Source organism: Bactrocera oleae, chromosome 6, assembly GCF_042242935.1.
Source record: "Bactrocera oleae isolate idBacOlea1 chromosome 6, idBacOlea1, whole genome shotgun sequence".
NCBI lineage: Eukaryota > Metazoa > Arthropoda > Insecta > Diptera > Tephritidae > Bactrocera > Bactrocera oleae.
Genome location: NC_091540.1, coordinates 12,365,560 through 12,384,842, shown reverse-complemented (window position 1 = coordinate 12,384,842; position 19,283 = coordinate 12,365,560). Strand labels below are relative to the sequence as shown.

The window sequence follows — 19,283 nt, the reverse complement described above, 5'->3', positions numbered from 1 at the left end:
TATAACTAGAGTTACTCCTTTTTAATAATTTTCCAAAATTTAAACTTCAACCATGAGCTTGTATTTGCAATAAATTTGACTTTCTGAAACATATTTTCATTTATTTCCTGCTTTCAAATTATGTTCACTCTTCAAAAAAAAAAAAAAAGTTGCATTGAGTTCCATCAAAATATCAATCACTGTGCCTTCAGTCGCATTTTCCTTCCGGTTTTTGCTTTATTTTTTCTCCAATAAGTTTATATGCATATGTATTTCTGTCAGGCGTCATTTTCGCCACCATCGCTGCTTCAAGTGTCGTGCCACCAATGGTTTTTGCACTTTCCACACGACTGCCAGCTGGTTTTGTGTGTGCGCCAGCAATTTTTAGGCTTCAGTTGCATTTGGCAATTTCGTGCGGTTTGTTGCTTCTGCTTCTGCATGTGGCAGCCACTCTAGCCGCCACACTATATTTGCATTGTCAGTGAATCCGTGCGGTGCATTTCATACGCTACGCATACGCTGCATACGTTGTTGCAACGCTCACGCGGCGCATCCTTGCTTCTATTCTACCGGCACCACAATGAATTGGGCCATTTCGAATTTGACGGGCGGCAATCGTGTCAGTCGTGCCATACTCGTGCGCTACTCCGCCGTGCCTTTGGCATCCGATGCAGCGGATTCGCTGCCGCAGACACCATCCTCTTCCGGTGCAGCAAGCGTGAATGTGTCGACCGCAACATTTCCGGGTTCCTCGTTCCTGCATGCGTCCTCCTCGACGTCGCGCCAACATGTTCCGGGACGCGCTGTGCCGCAGCAGCAGCGCAATGGTGCCACCGCAACACAGCTATCACTGCCACTGGATGTGGAGGAGACGGTCACCTGTTTTTGTAGGTAAATTACAAGTGCGCGTTGCCAACTTGTGCATAGCGGTTGCATTAAATAAATTGAAAACATTTTACTTCTATATAAATTTTGTCGTACCCTTGACCAAAATTTCACTTAAATGGCTGTGTTGCAACAAAGTTGCACAAATTACTTTTCTCTAATCCGTTCTAAAAATAACACCTGTCTACCTCGTTCCATACATTGTTCAGCCTAATTTGTATTGGTGTTGTGTTCTTATTTTGTACACCCTCGTCTTAGCTAACAGTATCGATGAATTGTGTCGGAAAGGTGTGAAACTACACCAAACTTATAGGTCTTCGCCTCCCTGCTTAAGTCTCTACAATTTGTAGTGCAATCGATATTTTTGCAAATTTTTGTTGTTGTTAAGCTCGCACGCAGTTTTGCCACCATCCAGCTTAATGCCGGCTTCTGCCACTAAAATTGTTTATTATTCGCTACTAACTCATATATACTTGTATTTAATAATACGCATAAGTCTTAAATATATATGTAGGGTATTTGAAAGTTTTTCCATAGCCGCTTTGTGCTTAGGCAGTTGGCGCAGTCTAGGTCGTTCAAAAACAACAAATCTACTTAGACTCTTTGCTCTCCATTATAAAGAAACACACTCACAACAAGAGCACATTTCCTTCAGCTTTTTTTCTTCGGTAATTGATCTAATAGCCTGCAATTAGTGGAGCCAAATCTTGCAGTGTTTGCGATCTAACAAAAAATCACTAAATCATTTAGTTTTATCTCTACTTCCATATAATTTCATGTATAATTATGAAAATAAAAATGCTTAAATAATGCTACTGCTTCTTTATGTCTGCTCATAATTGTTTCGGCTCTTGGAAAATTTGTATAAAAAATGTGTGACCTTACAATGCTTTATTATTTATGATTATTCCTCATATATTTTATTTTTGTATTTTTACATATTACTCGTATTATATATTTTTTGGCATGGCGTACACTATGGTCCATGAGCATAAGCGTTCGCGTTCACTAACTCAACCGACAGACAGACTGACTGACTGACTGACTGACTGACTGTGGGCCGATTGGACGACCTGTTTGCTCGCTGGCCGACCCAACGCCCTAATTGCCGCTTTGCATGTCAGTTTGTTTCCACATCGTTGCGTTTTTTTCGCGCGCACTGTACATAATTCCGTTATACATATACACAGTCGTTTAAAATATATTTTTTCATATTTATTTGTCTGCTTATGAGGCGCTCACCATTATTCCCATTAACCGTAATTTGAGCAAAAGTATAATACACATCACGTTAGGTCATAAAAAACTGCTGCAGCAAAGTGAGTGAGTGCGGTCGAGATTTGCTGTGCAATTGTGTTGTATTTCGCTCTGATTTGAAAACGTATTTATTAGCTTAAAAATGTTCAAATTTTCTTGTTGAAAAATCGATATGCTAAGTACTTTTGTGAAACAAGTCGTTTACCTGAGTGAAGTTAAATCGATTCACTTTTGGTGCGCCAACTTTAAAGAAACCGTCTACTTTTTTACAATTCTTGTAGTACTATATTGATGTTGTTGTTCTTGCCCTATTAAACATTTAACAAATAGTTTGACGGTCTACAGCTGAGGTGGCCATCCTTCGTTGCATACAAATTCCGAGCCGTTTCACTATCATAGAGCGGACTAACCTGGAGACATGGTTGGCTACGCTATGAAGAAGCGCCGTTACATCATTTAAAATAAATACGTTTCTGTCAGCGAATTTATGTATGTTTTTTAGTTCTACTTTAGAAGGGATCTTGGTTAAGAGTTTTTCTAGAATGCAAACTATGTTATTTTATAATAATAAGTATATAAAATTGTTTGTACGCTGAGAGCATTTGGGTAGTCTTTATCTCTTTAAGTTAATTTTTTAAATAAAGCTTGCTTTAATCAGTTGATTCTCAGCGCAAATTTTCCATTGTTGAAGCCCTGCAATCTTCGTAAGCCTTTTCCTCTGAGGAATCAAAGCAGTGGAAATATTTTATTTTACGGTTCCTTTCTTTTCTGATACTTATCTTTAGAACAGAACGGTTTATCTTTAGAACAGAAATACCAAGTAGCAACAGCAGTTGTATGTAAGGTAATAAACAATCTTGTAGTTAACATGAAGCCTAGAAGTACAAAAACCAGCGACTACTTGCTGATCTACCATAGCTAAGACGATAAATTCTCGATTGCTGGTTTAGCTTCAGGGGCGAAAGCAGGTGAAACTGATTTGTTCATAGCCTGTGCTTTACAGATTCTCTCCAGAAATTAGGCCATTGTAAAGAACCTTTCGACCGAATCTCTCCATATAAATATGAAATACTTTGTGAAGGTTAGCAAGGTTAGACTAAGATCTATAAGCTTAATGGCGTTCTTTAGAGTGTTGGCGGGGTCAGATAGAACTCGCCTGAACGGATTAATTTTACTTAAGATGTTACATGGGTTTCGTCGAGCAAAAAACGCCATATTTTCAGAAAAATTATTTTTTCATATAAAAAATAAAATTTTTTATTAAATTTTTTTATTATTCTGAAGACATATATTTTATAAAGATTTTGTAAAGTTTTTAAAGGAAAATATTCTAAAATCGGTCATTACGACGGCTATTCCGGCAGTCCCTCGGAAAAATGGTGCTTCCGCGTTGACAGCAGAATAGAACTTCTAAAAAAATAATCAAAAGTACAAAGAAAAAAAATGTATGTTTGAACTAAGATCATTAACTACCTACGGAGACGAAAAAAAAAAACCAAATGCAAATTTTGGTGAAAATTTATCGACGTTTTTGTGTTTTTGTTTGTAGTTGTAATTGAACAATATATATATTTCTTATATCTCAAAAACCTGTGTAAAATTTCATTAAGATCGTTGAGTAGTTCGTGAAAAATCTTGTCAACCGACTTTGAAAACAGTTTCGAGAAAAACGCGTTTAAATAACCACAAAATACACTGCCACTGCCAGCGAACCGCGTTCTCAAATAAAGACAGCAGCTATTCGAGCTCTTTGACTGCTCTCTTGCCTCGTCGACAACTATTTCATACCGCTTTGCTGCTTTGCCGAGTTGATAATGACGTTAGTGTGTCGACGTTGACAGCGCTGCCAGCATCGGCAACAACTGCGCTGCTACTGTTACTTTGCATGTGTGCGCGTTTCCAGCTATAGTTCTGCCTCAGTGTTTGCCTCCTTTTTCTCTCGATTTGTTATGCACAGCACGTTCTCATAGAAACGTTTGTTTTCAGGTTGTGCGCCTCCGCCGCTTCCAAATGCGGCTGGTGGTTGAACCGTTGTCGTTGCCTACACTTTTTCTTATAAGTATTTCACTCATTCCCTCGTACGTTTGTTTATTTGATTTGTTTCTCAGTTGTGCAGTTATGTGTGTGTGTGTGCATTTGAAGTCAGGTCACAACAGCATGTGGCGCTCTCTTGGGCTTCGGAGAGTTCGCCAGTAATTGCTGACTGCCATTTGCGTCAGCTGTGACTGCGTGCGACGGCAGCACTGAACAGCTGATTTGCGATTTTGCGCAGAGCCATTTGCTTTATGCACACATACTTAAGAGCATGTGGCTGTTGTGTGTGTGTGTATATGTTTTTCTATTGCTGCAAAAACATCTGTTTCGATGTTGCTTCTCCTCCGCCCCCTGGCATGCTCGAGCAGCTCATGCAACCCACCACTTCATGACCTGTTTGTTGGTATCTCTTCGCCAGAAAGTGCTTAGCAGGTATGTGCATGTGTGTGTGTTTGTTGTTGCGCACTCATTGGGGGTATTTCCTTGTTTCTCGTTCAAAATGCTGTTTGTTTGTTGTTTTTGTTAAATTATGCCGTTATACATAGAACCTTGCAAATTTCTCACCTTCAGGAATGCTCCAATTGAGAAACAAAATAGCGGGGGAGCGCGACGCCAACGATGTCTTATTTGGCTTGAAAATAGCGGAGGCAAACTAAATAACAACACTTAGACACTTAACACAAGAAACTGTAAACAACATGTAAATTTCTGTTTTGCAAAAAGTTTATAAATCGACACATATAAGCATACAAATGTACGAGTATGCAGTGCAGCACTTCCCCACTTTTATTGGCGCGCCGACTGTGCACTCGTCAGCTCGATTGCTTTACCACATTTCGATTGGTTCATTTACTCCCGGCGTTTACGCAGCAGATGTGGGATTGCACAAACCATTTACTGCTACGCAATTACAGTGCGCCCCAAATGGCTTGGCGGAATTCGCCATCAGGGCGGGGGCGAGCGCTCATGCATGCGGGCTGTTCAATTGCGCGGCACACGTGTCGTTCTTGGATCCTCTACGCAAACTTCCGGCATTATTTATTGTCTGTTTTTCACTTTTGTGTTGCCATTGGATTAAGTCTATAATAAGTAATTTAATCTAATTCTATTCTCAAAAAAAAAAAAACACTATTTATAATTTGATTACACATAATATCGTAGAAATCGAAAAGACGGTTCAAAATCCATACACAAACGCTTAGTTAACGGTTAGATAACGCATAGTTGTGTTAGCTGTCTAGTTAAGCCATCAATCGTTCCTCGTAAATTAATTTTGAGTACCTGAATCTGGTCAAAACTTCTTTAGAAAAGTTACGTTGCTGTAAGCTGAGTTCAGATATCGTTTGTCCTCATATTATGAGAGAGAATGTATTTATCAGGCAGAAAAAATTATTTTTCTCCTTCTTAAAATCTTTTTTCGTTGAACTTTAAAAGTTCTATTTGGAAATGATTAAAATCTCCGAAACCGCTAGTCTATTTGAAACCGATTTTCGCAACTATGAGGCATAACTAACCAAGAAATAATTACCCTACTCTCTTCTAGGCTTCCCCTAGCCCCATTTGGTGAAAGAAACGATAAAAATTCTCAAATAGAAGTTAGATCATACAATTTGATAGATTTTAAAACCGATCTACAGCATTCTTCAAATGTGATGGGCTCAAAAAATCTATTTATTTTTTATTTCATAAATTGCTTTCCGAACATGTCTGGAATACGGTAGTAAAGTGATTTTTAAAAATTCGAAGTAGTTTAAAAGCTACAGCAGTTAGAAGCAGTAGCTGTTCAGCGTTGTAATCGTGTTCACAACACTATAACTCATGTTCTATACAATATTTTTAGCATAAAACTAATATTTGTGCTGTCGAAATATATATAAATAAATGTTAATAAACTTAAAGCTCTAGCTATTTACTGTTCGTAGAAAAAAAAACTTGAGAAATCGCTAAAAAACATGTGATGTTCCCCTTAAGTATTTATTTAACCGTTTTCTTTGTTGAATCTGAACAGATTATCTACAGATATTTGCATGAGATTCGTAATCGAACAGCTGGTAAAATTATAGAATACCTGAAACTTAGCTTTTCAAGCCGGTGTAATTGGAGAGTGAAATGTAGCGTATAAAACGGGAGCGAGTTACGGTGTATTGTTAATAGTTTACAAAACAACAACATATTATTAATATGTGGTCAATGGTTTTACGAGTCGCTTTTGCTATATGCTTAGTAATCGGTATTATGTTCATTTCATATTTTATTGATTCTGTTTATTACGAAATCTCTTCTTATTATTGATTGATTTACTTTTTTCCACCATTCTTTTTTATTTAACATCAGTTTGTGGGAACTAAACAAGTTTTTAGATTTCATTTTGTACCGTCAGCTACTATTCATTGTCATCCTAAGTCTGCTGTGTGACTCAGTATCGTTTGTTCCATACCTTTTCGCTGTCGCAGCGATTTTTATCTTTCAACTTCACTTTCATTATGTTGTCGCTGATTTTTTTTATATATATTTTTTTTATGTATTTTTTTTATTTATTTTTTTTATTTATTTTTTTTATTTATTTTTTTTTATATATTTTTTTTTATATTGTTTTTATATGTTTTTTTTATATATTTTTTATATATTTGTCATACTATATTCGTTTTGTTTTTTATTATCTGTGTGTGTGTGTATGAGTTTTGCTATTCTGCGATAGTTCCTTTTGCTTGAAACATATATACATATATACCGTATATTTATGAGCATTCGCCAATATAACAGCTTCAATTTCCATATGCGTTGCGATGGTTTTTAAGCAAACCAACTAACCTCACACACACACATATGTATGTATATACAGTACAAGGCGTCACCCTTTCCAGAGTCCCCCTCTTCAAGCTTCTTTTATAGCTTGCAGCGTTTACCCATTGCATATTCATTCATTCGCTTTCGCATTTCTTTATGTTTTCCCATTCTGTTGCTCCCATTCAGTGCTGGTGGATTAGCGTCGCAAATGGCGAAAACGCATAAATCACGGGCACTCAACTTTTTTTTTATTTTTTTAATTTTTTTTCTTCCAATTTACTTTACTTTAAATCGCATTTGACTTTATTTCAAGTGATTTTTTTTCATAGTCGCTGAAGTGGATTTCGATTTCGATTTCATTTCGCCATTTTTGGTGCGCTCTCGCTATGGTCTTTTGATTTATTTTAATTTTCTCCCTCAGCTAGTTCTGTCAAGTTCCTGTTATTGTGTCTGCTTGCCCACCATTTCATGCGTTTAAAGTGTTTTCTTTTTATCGCTTGCTCCAATCTGTGGCCGCGTGTTGCCCATGCGGCGCAATAAGCTTTTTTGTATGCTTTTTCCCGGTGGTTTTATTACCTAGATTTCTTATTTATTTATTACGTTTTATGGTTTTTTGCGTATTTTCATTTCATTTCCATTTCCATTTCATTTCATATTCACCTTTTATGGCTACAACTTCTGCCGGTTGGTGTGTGTTTGTTGCGTTCGACAAATTTCGCCAGACAAGCAAATATATGCCAGTAAATGCAATAGCAACACCAACAAACGTGTGGCGTAGTTTAGTAATATGGCAAATGCAAAGTAATTGTGACGTCATTGTCATGCACACACACGCAAACGTTGTGTTGTTGCGCCGTTCGCTGCCGCATAGCGTTCCCATCGTTCTACTATTGTGGCCCCCTCTCTTGCAGCGTGCAGCCAACCCATTGCGTTAGCTGTTCGACCGTGCTCCACTATTCCCAAACAGTTGCATACTATATACTATAGTAGTATCTTGTTCTGTGTGCGAATATATGCGACCCTGTAGGAAGCAGCTTTTTCTACTGACTGAGTACATATTTTAAAAAGCGACATAAATATCGTATTGTCTTCAGTTTAGATGCTAATGTGCTACATTTGCAGAATTTAATATATTATACTTTAATAATCAGTGATAATTTTGAAAAATGTTGGCTTCACTTGAACACGTAGCTGTGGAACTCCGAACAAAAGTGTCTATCGCTGAAGTAGATTTCTTTGTAAAAATTATCTTAAATGCAAAATGCAAAAAAATTGTGTTACCATTATAGCTGAATACAGGTAATGATCGAACGATTAGCCAAAATTTAAATTTTTGTCCACATGCCATCGTTTTTGTGACCAAATTTATACCTCAGAATGGTTAAAAAATCGAACTTATTATCATAAATCTCCAATCGACCAATACCTACATGAAAAATATATCTAAGAAAGTTGTGTAAAAATTTCAAGTTGACCGTTCGCACCTTTTCGTAGAAATTTTCCTCAGCGACACTGAAAACATTGTTTCGAAAAAAAGTTAAAGTTTTTAGAGCCGATAACATTGAGTAAAAAGTTCTTATAAATACGTTTATATCTCCGAAACTATTTGCCGGATCAATTTCAAGTTTTCGGAGAATATTCTTAAATATACATATGTACATGCGATATATATGCGAAAAAGTTGAGTTTTTTTGAAATTTACAAGTGGCTATAACTTTTTCATTAGTATAGCTTGAACAGGGTATATTGAGTTTTGCACTCAGTTAGTAACACCCGGAAGGAAACAAGATCTCATAGAATATATTTTTATGGTAAATGATCTGTATACACGCGAACTCCCTCAGTTTTTAAGATATCGACCTGAAATTTTGCAGACATCTTTTTCTCCTCAAGAAGCTGCTCACATATCGAAACCGCCGATATCGGAGCGCTATAGCATATAGCTGCCATGCAAACTAAATTATCAGGATTAAGTCGTTGTATGGAAAACTTTTTTATTTGGTAAGATATCTTCACGGAATTTGGCATGGATTATTGTCCAAGGCAACGATACAATCTCTGAACCAATTGCATATAACTGCCATATATAGATTGAATAGAGGTATGCACCGCGACTGATATAACTGCCATAGCAACTAACCAAATCAAAATTAAGTTAAGAATCTTTTATTTTATAAGAAATTCACATGTGAAGAGTGTTATAGCTTCGTTGCAGCCAAAGTGAACGTCCCGTTTTGTTTTTCATGTGTTTTTGAATCTCGCGTGAAACACAATTGCTCGATATTCCGACAGGGCATCTTCATATGGTCTTATTTACATACATATAAACGTGCGAATTGCCTTTCATTTGTTTGTGTTTTACATTATTTTGCGTTGTTATTGCGAGCTAAGGTAGCAATAAATTACAAATACAACAGTAACAACAACAACAACAACAACAACAACGATAATCAAAACAGCAATCAGACACCACTGCCCTCGTCGGTGGTGTGACCAACTGACGCGAGGCCATCGATAAATAAAAACAGCAAACACACACACACACACATTATCACACATGCAAATACATAAATTCAATTGCAATACGAAAACAGCAACAACGTTACAATAGTAGAATATTAAAGTGCCGGAAAAAATATAAAATAGTAACAACACATTGTCTACGTGCAATTCCAGCAGTTTTTTTTTTTTTTTTACAGTGTTTCTGCCACGATTCTTATTGCCACTTTAGCTGTTGTTGTTTGTTGCTAGTTTTTTGCATTATTTTGTTGTTGCTGTTGCTAATGCTGTGCTGTCTATTGTCACATGCATTGTTGTGCGGTCGTTTGACGTCGCATTCTGGTAAAGTTGCACGCAGGCAATTTACATATGTATATATAATATGTACGCCCCTGTATCTATCATACTAACTCGTACATACATCTGTGTATGTACTCTGTTGTATTAGCATAGCTGCATCTATACATACTTGTATGTATATAAACTTATTTGCTCACCTATAAAGTTGACATTCATTCAGTTTCACATTAACCTGCAATCGATACACATGTACCAACAACACTTACACACACTTATGTATCTATGTACATGTGTACGTACACATGTTTGTTAGTATGTATTTCTATTTGGCTTAAATTATGTTTTTTCTTAGCATTTGTTTGAGTGTGCAACAATTGCAGCAAATTGCGCATACAAGCGGTTAAGTGACACACATACATACATACATGCGCTTGTATGTATGTTTATATATCTGAAGTGGCTGCAGCACCTCTGTTCCGCAAACGGTCGCAACGAAAGTTCGCTTGCCTGTGAATATTCATCGCAATACAGTTATATGCCGCACACAGTGCTTACATACATACATACATACACATCATACATATGTATATGTATCTATGCTCAAATGTTGTATGTCATATGTGTGCGCGTTAGTTACGGTATTTATGCATGCCCGTTTGCTTGTTGTGACATGGAACTTGCAAATAACCAATTTAAATGCAACACGAATTTGTATGGCTGCACTGTGGTGTCTCCAAAGTTTTAAACGATTAATTCAGTTGGTTTTATTTGCTTTTCAAATGTCACCTAGGGCGGGTCATTTGGTTACTATGATCTTAGTCAAAAATAAAAAAAATATATATGTACAAGTATATGAGTTTTAAAAAGTCTACATTTTTCAAAAATATTCTTATTTGAACACGCAGAATTCTTATTCACCTTTAAGTTTAATAAATATACCATATATATATTTGTAGTGTCTCACTGACATTTGTTACAAATGCTTCCTAAAGTTTCTCTAAACACTCAAGCATTTGCTCTGCACTAACTCGTTTGCTCCCGCAAATATCCAATTTTTACTACTCGTACCTTATATTTTAAAAAGAGCAGCCTAACCGTTGAATTTTGCCTACTCAAATATTACGATGGTGGTAAAGATACAGCTTTCCATTTTTCCTCTCCTCTACTGAAATTAATTCGAACTTTTATATATGTCGCACTGAGCTTTGTTTCGACCGCATTAACCTTTTGCAAATGACGCCAGTAAAAGATGATTCTTTTAGTTTTATCTCAAATTTATGAAAGCTAGGCGAACTGTTCGGCTCAGTTATTTCAACCATCGAAATAACGATGATCGATTGAACAACTAAAAATATCGGAGAGTCTTGTCAAGTCTTGTCAATGAAACATTGTACTAGTTAAAAAACTATAATAACCAATTCAAAAACCTATGAAATCAGTCACCAGACGTCTGAGTTGACTTCCAAAGCTTCCAAATCCTGATACCAATAGCCCAATAGTAATTATACTCTGCACAGGGTATATTAAGTTTGCTACGATGTTTGTAACACCCAGTAGGAAGCGTCGGAGATTCTATAAAATATATATCTACATGATCAGCGTGACGTGCTGAGCCGATTTAGCCATGTCCATCTGTTTGTCTGCCTGTATGTCCATCAGTTTTTGAGATATCGATGTGAAACACGTTCCACACGTTCTTTCCACCCCAAGATGCTGCTCATTTGTTGGAACCACCGATATCGGAGCACTATAGCATATAGCTGTCATACGAACTGAACGATCGGCATAAAGTACTTGCATGGAAAACTTTTTCATTTGGCGATATACCTTCACGAAATTTGGGAAGGGTTATCGTCTAAGGCAATAATGCAATTTCCGAAGAAATTGTTCAGAACGGATCATTTTAGCATATAGAGCGTGTATGTGATCAACCTATGCCAGAATAGAAAAGTCAATAGATATTCAAGTAACGATTTCAAGAACAACTATAGTGCCAATGCCAAAGTGTTAGTAACAACAAAAACATTTGTTTACGAAATTTTATTCATTCATCATTCATTTAGTCGACTGTTGGAAAATTTTCCGCTAAAAAATATTTGTGGCGTAGCAAAGTGGAAACTGAAAAAATCAGTTGATCTCATTTCACAAACAAAAAAAAAACAAAGGAAATGAGATGGGTATAAATGAAAGGCCGAGAAGATGGATGAAAAAATGAGATGGGTATAAATGAATGGCCGGGAAGATAGATGAAAACGGATATCCCAGAGTGCAAAATGCCGACGGCGTTGCGCTGTTTTTGAGTCAGAATCGCTCTCCGACTGGTTTTTTCTCATGCTGGTGGTCATAAAAAGTGTTAAAAGAAAATTGCATTAAGAGGCAGCAAAATGTTACAATGCAATGAGAAAAGGGTTAAAGGCCGCATTGCAATGCTGTCGCTTAGTAAAAAGGGAAACAGTGTCATGTGATCGCCAACGCATGAAAGGCAATGCATATGGTGGAATATGAGTTGCAAAGGAGATACTCACGCTGTGACACTGAGCGGTAGAAGAGCGTGGTCAGAGACAGTGAGCCGACAGCAATTAATGAAAACAGCTGTTTGGGGACCTGAAATTACAGCGCGCTGTTGCAACACCCGCTGAGGCTTTCTTCCTCGTGCGTGAGCGTGTGCGTATGTGTATCTATGTGCATGCATAATGCTTATTGTCTGTTGTTTCTGTTGTTGTAAATATGTACAGGCTTCGAAGCCTATTTTTGGCATTTTAGCCTTGCTGGCCGCCAGCATTGCGGCACACTGTGAATTGATGCCTCTTGTTAATTGTTGATGTTCGGGCCGCTGTGTTGTCATTGGACATTTGTCAACAGCAAAAGTTCTAATTTTGTTACAAATACAATATATACATATATACATACACTTATATATGTATAGTATAGTATATGGGCTATATACAACGACCACGTTTGACTTCTCTTTCTTCCGCTGTGACTAGTTGCTAGCGTGCTCGTTGCCGTAATTATTGTAATTTTATTGTTGTTGTTAGCAAATCGATTCCTACTGCTGCTGCTGCTGGCCGGTTTCCACCAGCTCACAGCCTCTACGCGCCTATAATCTGCATGTTTTCGTTAAAGCTGCCATTATTTTTTATACACATACACACAGTTATATACTTGTTATTGTTATTATATGCGCAATTTTTTGTTGTTGTTGCTGGCAATCAACACATTTTCTCAGTATTCCATTAAATAAAATTGAGGTGAAAGAAAATCTGTTTGTTTTTTCCTACAAATAGTTCCTGTTGTCCCCATTGTTTGTATGTATGTATGTCACACTGCCGCAGTGTATTCGTATATAAGCAGACCCACATTGACATCATTAAAGTTGTAACGCCAACAACAACAATAAATAATAGTAGTAGTAATAATACAAAATATTAACATTAAAACAATAACTAAAGCAATAACAATACAGCGAGCGTGTGCTAGTTCGAGTCGTTCCTCTAGACACACATACACGCACACGAACCCAAGGGGTCTCATCTGCCATTTGTTTGCCCTACCATAAAACAGTTAAGCTGCCTTAAACAATATCTTTTCACAGCAGTCTTGCTTCTTCCCCTTTCAGCTTTTTTGTTGTGCGCTCTCTCAGTGTTGGGCCCCTGTAGTTGGCGCAACGATACAATGTGAAAATGCGGCAAGCATCTTTTTAGTTTTCATTTTCAATTTAACACCTTACCTAATGTAACTCATTTCTATGATTTTGTCACTAAACTCATTTTTGGCAATTCATGCATAAAGTAAGCTGTAAGGTACAGTGTGTCTCAAAAGTCAGTGTGCTTAAATAAAATTTAAAGAATTTATATGTTGGACAATTAGTCAAACAACAGTCGGTTCCGTGTAAAAAATAGGAAAATAAAAACTGCGTACTGATTGCTTGATTTTCTGCCATTTTTTTCTTTTGTACTTACGGATCCAAACAGTTTTAGATGCTCGATATAACAGCCGGATAAAATCCGTCCATTGTGATAAGTAAGTTTCTTACAGTTTAAGATTAACTCATTTCTGAAATAAAAATTAACTCATTTCTGAAAGTTTGAAAAAGTTTTCAGCGCATAAGCGTCATAACAGAGTTCTGTAATATTTTTGAAGTCAGTTTTACTATAGCATAGAATATACATATATATATATATATATTTTAGTGTATTAATAGCATTACAAACACTTCTCACGCCTCAAACCTCTCACCTTTGCACTGCCACCGTTGCCACACTGGTTCTCCATTCATATAATTTGCTCTCAGCCTATTTCTTTTTTTCGTTTGAAAATCATGGCTTTTTGTGTTCGTACATATGTATGTCTTCGGTTTAACTATTGTGGGCCAGCAAGTGTCAGCTGTCAGCCGCTGTCATTAATGTGTCTGCCCTTTTCTGTCTCTTTTACAGCTTTTACATTCATTATGCCTCCACTTATGCTTGTAAATATGTAAGTTACATAAAAATTTAGACCAGTCATACTGTCAAATTGTCGCTGGTATCTATAGGTATATATGTGACTTTTGTATTTATGGTAATCTTTACACTTTGGCTCGTTTGCCGTTAATCTCTTTCTTCAGCTGCTGCCTTTTCTTATTTGAATTTACAATATTTCTAACTAGATTTTGTAGTTGATTTGTAAGCGTTTGTCTAATTATTTTATGGACGTTTTGTAAACGTTATTTGGGTGATAATCGTAAAATTTGTGCTTTTCAGTTGCAGTTAATAGAAACTGGGCGTGAAGAGTAGGCAGAAAGATGAGAACCAATGATGTAAAGAAATGTGTTGCAGTTATTTTTATTTACATAAAAGTTAACATGTGTTTGTGTCTTTCTTTCTTGTATGTATATCTGTGCGTTTGTGTGCTGATTGCGTGGGTTTTAGGTTATAACTTGGAAGAATCACGTGTACGCTTTTGGCCAAGCTCAATAGCTATAAGTGCTGCTGGGGATTATTTAAGGGGTAACAAGGGTTTCGTCGTGCAAAAAACGCCTTAGTTTCAATAATTTTTTTTTCATATAAAAAATGACATATTTTATTAAAACTTTTTATTATTTCGAAGATACATATTTGATAAAGATTTTGTGAAATTCTGATCGCTTAATAGATATAGAGATTAAAATTACTTTATGTGATTCTTGCTTAGGATTTTCTATGAAATCTGCTAATAGTTTCGAGCCCTCTTCCTTTATCGATTTTAATTAATTTAGTTCTAAAATCGTAAAACGTTTAGTATTTTTTAACACTGTTTTGCCAAAAGTAACAACACTGCCCTGACTATCACGTGCTCTGCCGAGTGTCAACCCGCGCTTAGCATTAATAAATCTCTCTTGAAAATTATTGCTATTACACATGAGTGCTAAAACAATGTTTTCACCACACAGCTGACATTACAAACTGGCAAATGAGAGACAATATCCAACCACTGCAGTAAACGGTAAAATCATACACACCAATAAAGTAGCAATTGCAGCACAAAAACAACAAAGCAACAGCGCTGCAGTGAAACCATATGACGACTAGGCCATTTGGCTAAGCCAAAGCTATAAAAACAGCATTAAACAAGTGGTCGCTGGCATTTACTGCCTCACGTCCCAATACACATACACTCTCGCTCTCCACCTCTCTCCCACTCCTGTCATAAGCTGCTCCAGCACAGTTACTTTCAATAGCACACGCTCTCCGCATCTTTGACTCTCAGCAAGAAATTGTATGCAGTCACTGCAGTAAGTGGAACTTGTGGTATAAATTTCTACTTGTATGCAAAGTTTCTCTGCACTTTCCGTTCTTTATTTGTTTTTGTTATTTGTTGCTTTGCGCATTTTATTGCTTTATGCCTTGCATTTAGTATTCTAGTGGCGTTGATTGCACTGTCCATGACTCGGTTCTCGGTCGCACAGTGGCACCACTTTTCTGTTTCTCTATTTATTTCATTCACTACAACAGCACTCGGTGCTCGGCACTCAGCATGTCCATTTCCCTTTATTTTCAATTTTATTTTTTGGTTGTCTCTTCGGTTTTTGTAAAGTTTTAGAGCTCAATTGTTGGCTTGTTAGTGCCATTAAATTGCCGCTTTTGCTATTGTTAGTGTTGTATTGCTCTTGCTTTGGACAAACGTGGCTTTATTGGAATTGGTATGCTAAGCGCATTGTATTTTGATGGTTAAGTAGCTGATAGCGGCTGACAGGTAGGAAAGTAGAGAAGTCTCCATTGGCGGCGGGTTGTTTGGTTATCGCTATTGCAAAGCACCACGGTGCAGCAACGAGTTTGATTTTAAGATTGAGCCGGCAATGGAAGAGCTAGAAGACATTATGAGGTCGTGTTGATTGTACTGAAGTTTCTTGAACACTATGTAAATTTAATATTCCTTTTCACGTCCACCAATTCTACGTTAAATAAATCGGTTTTGAAGGACATCTTGTTAGTTATAAAAATGTGTGTGTATATTGCTAACAATCTTTACAGGGGAATGGAACTTATGTATATGCCTCAAGCACAAATTTTTATACTTTTAAGATTTATCTGTGTCAGTTCCCTAATTCATTTGTAATTAGATCGGATACCGATACTTTTGACCTGTTCTTAGTGAAACTGCTGAATTTTTTTTCCAACTTTTAGCAAACTGAATGCAGTATTTAAATGACATAGTGAACTCGTTGTCTCATGTTTATTTATATTATTACTTATTATAAGCAAAAAGTCATGCCATGCATTATTGAATTTGAAAAAAGCATAGTAGCAACATAATCTGGTCTCCAAAGCATGCTGAGAACTGGGAAACTCTATTTTTGCGAACGCATTAACATAAAAGTTTAAAAAGCAAACAATTTATATAAGATCAGCGTTCAAAAATTTACCAAAATTTTATTGATATTTCGTTCTTTTGAAAGTTAGGGACTTCTATTCGGCTTCATTTAAAATAAGTATAAGATGATCAAATATTTTTTTTTGAAATTGTTTCATTACCGATAACTTAAAAATTAATATAATATTAAAAATGTATTTCCTTCTGTCTTTTCAGGTATGTACAAATTTCTACCACCTTTGCATGTTATGTACTAAACGCGGTAAGATTATTTTTTTAAGCTGAACTAGTCAAAATTCTTGGAACTTTAAACCCTTACACTTAAATCACCTCTCTCTGCTACGGTTTTTACACAACAAAACCAGCTGGGATAAAGAAATTTTAGTTTCTCTAATTTATAGCAGCGAGCTGTTAGTATTTCCTTTCAGATTGCAGCTATTTTTTCTAAGCTTTAAATATATGTTACTCGTACACATGCTTTCTGAAATCTTCAAAAATATAATTACCGCCAGTATCTACAGTTTCTCGCCACTGTTCCTCATCATCGTAACATCATTAGCAGTGCTGCCAACGCAGATGTTGCCATAAACGATGGCGTCAACAGCACGTCGTCGCCGCAGTCGCTTTGCCTTTTGTATTTGTATTTTTAGCACAATGTTGCCAACACGAACACAGACGCAGCACACTATCAACTGCGACGACTGCGTCTGCTCCGACGTACCCGAGTGGCTGTCGGCTGATTTGCTGTGGCTGTTTGTGATGATTGCCATAATGGTCGTCGTCGGCGTCGTCAACACAGTTCAGTTCAGCTCAAGTTGTTCAGAGCCAGAGGTTTTTAGTTGCTTCAGTATGAAAATTTCTTTTGGACAGGCTGGATGAAAACGTTGGTAGCAGAGTGCACGCTTATTCAGCTTAGTAGTTTGATCGGTCGGTAGTTTAAATGGTCGGTGGAACTTTACAGGCCTGACCTGTTTCACTGTTGTGGCTTTCGAACACGCACAAACGACAATTGACGCTTTGAACACTGTAAAGCCCACTGTCGTGACAAAACAACATAGTGACAACAACGGTACTCTCACCGTTCGCTAGCTTAATGCAATTTGTATGCTTTTTCAGTTTAGCGAAACGTTCTTCGTGTGTGAAAAGTGCAAAACAGATGTTGAATGTGCAAAAATGTGCTGAATTTGAAGAAAATCGTCAAACAGTTGCGAAACTTGTGAAATTCGACGACTTTTAGTTGGAATAAATACAAAAAAAAATTTTTTTTATAAATGGAAAATAAGTGAGTGAGCCAAACAACAAAGTGTGTGCCTGTGTGTGTGCTTTTGGGCAAATAATCCTCATCATCACGATCATTAACAGTGTCGTCATTACGAATGTTCTCATCGTTCAAGTCATATGAGAACTCGACTGGATCCGCTGCCTCCTTCTATGGACAAATATTTAGATTCAAACTTGCTTGCTTTATTATAATTTTTTTTTGTTTTTACTTGATCATATATGTATGTATGCCATTGTGACCGTCATGAGATCTCCAATTTCGAGCTTACATTTCGACACATAGTATATACGATTGTTCAGTGTGCGTGCGTGTGTGTGTCTGTGTGTTTGTGTTGGCGTACAAGTTGGTGTAATTGTGTCAGCCACAGGCGTTCAAGTAGTGCACCGCCTAGCTGGATAGAGCAGCTGGCTGTCAACAAGAGGGCAGTCAGGAAAGCAGGAGCCAGTCGACCAGTGAGCCAACGAAAGAAACACACTTGAAACTTGTATAAACAAACACATATGCGCTTGTGTATAGACAGACTAGAGATGCCAGATTGAGCGAACGCTATTCTTGCACTGGGCAATAGTAATTAAATCCAACCTGAACTATCGTCGATTGCTAGCGTTTGTAAGGCACTCGGTCAGCAACGCCAACCGTCACAGCGCAACAGCAGCGGCAGCAATCTATTGTTGGTGGCGACCGTTAGCCATATCCATAATTATCGTCTTCGTCAAAGTAGAAGCAGCAGTTGCTGAGCGCTGTGCGGTTGTGGTAGCCTTCAGGAAATTAGATATTCACCAGCCGTTAGGAAATTAAAGATTTTATAGGATGTGATTTGTTTCGGCGCAGCTGTGAGCCAAGCGGGTTGCAGTGGTTCGAAGCGTTTAAATCCAAACCTTTGAAAGCACCTCTGCTAAGTATCTCTATAAAGCTGTCAATGGCGCTTGTTTTTAACGACAAATAATATCTTGTTTTGCTTTTTTTCATATCCCTTTGCTGCGGAGATAGTAGGGAGCACGAAATAAATATGCGCCGGAAATGAAATGTATTTAAACTTGGCTACAGCGCCGTCTTCCCTTCCCACATTCTTCGCTTGGACCCTCAAACAAGCTCAGTGGATTCGTTCGTTCGTTGTGTGGATTCTCACCTTCAATGTTCTTACCACTTAAAAATTGATTGAATTTCATAGATATTATATAACATCGCCTTTTGACGTGATTGCTTCAAATCGTACAAATCCAGCCAGGTACTCGGCAAATTTATCGTCAGCACGTTTGTCAGTTATGCCAGCTGGTAGCTGAATAAATCTCTGCGCGTGTGGGTGTCGATTTGCTTGTCAAGGAAACGGTTTTTTCATTCCTTAAATGCAAATGGATTTTCCAATAAAATACGAATTGTGTTATGAGCGTGCGGATGTACTGACTGCGCTTAGTCGTAAGGGTTTCTG

General features: G+C 37.2%; 1 protein-coding gene across 5 annotated transcripts in view; it reads left to right on the top strand.

Annotated features, from left to right (window-relative positions):
• Positions 1-412: 412 nt before the first annotated feature.
• The window catches only part of Mob2 (MOB kinase activator 2), a 92,026-nt gene continuing 73,155 nt past the window's right edge, over positions 413-19,283 (top strand). For 2 of the 5 annotated variants that reach the window (XM_070111556.1, XM_036360853.2), the window contains exon 1: positions 17,405-17,854. Coding sequence is in view for 1 of the 5 variants with exons in the window: in XM_036360864.2 (XP_036216757.2) it covers positions 560-870 (311 nt within the window). In the remaining 4 variants the exon portion in view is untranslated. Of the gene's footprint in view, positions 871-17,398; positions 17,855-19,283 lie in introns of those variants that run through there. The other 3 variants (XM_036360864.2, XM_036360858.2, XM_036360855.2) reach the window with 3 other exon arrangements.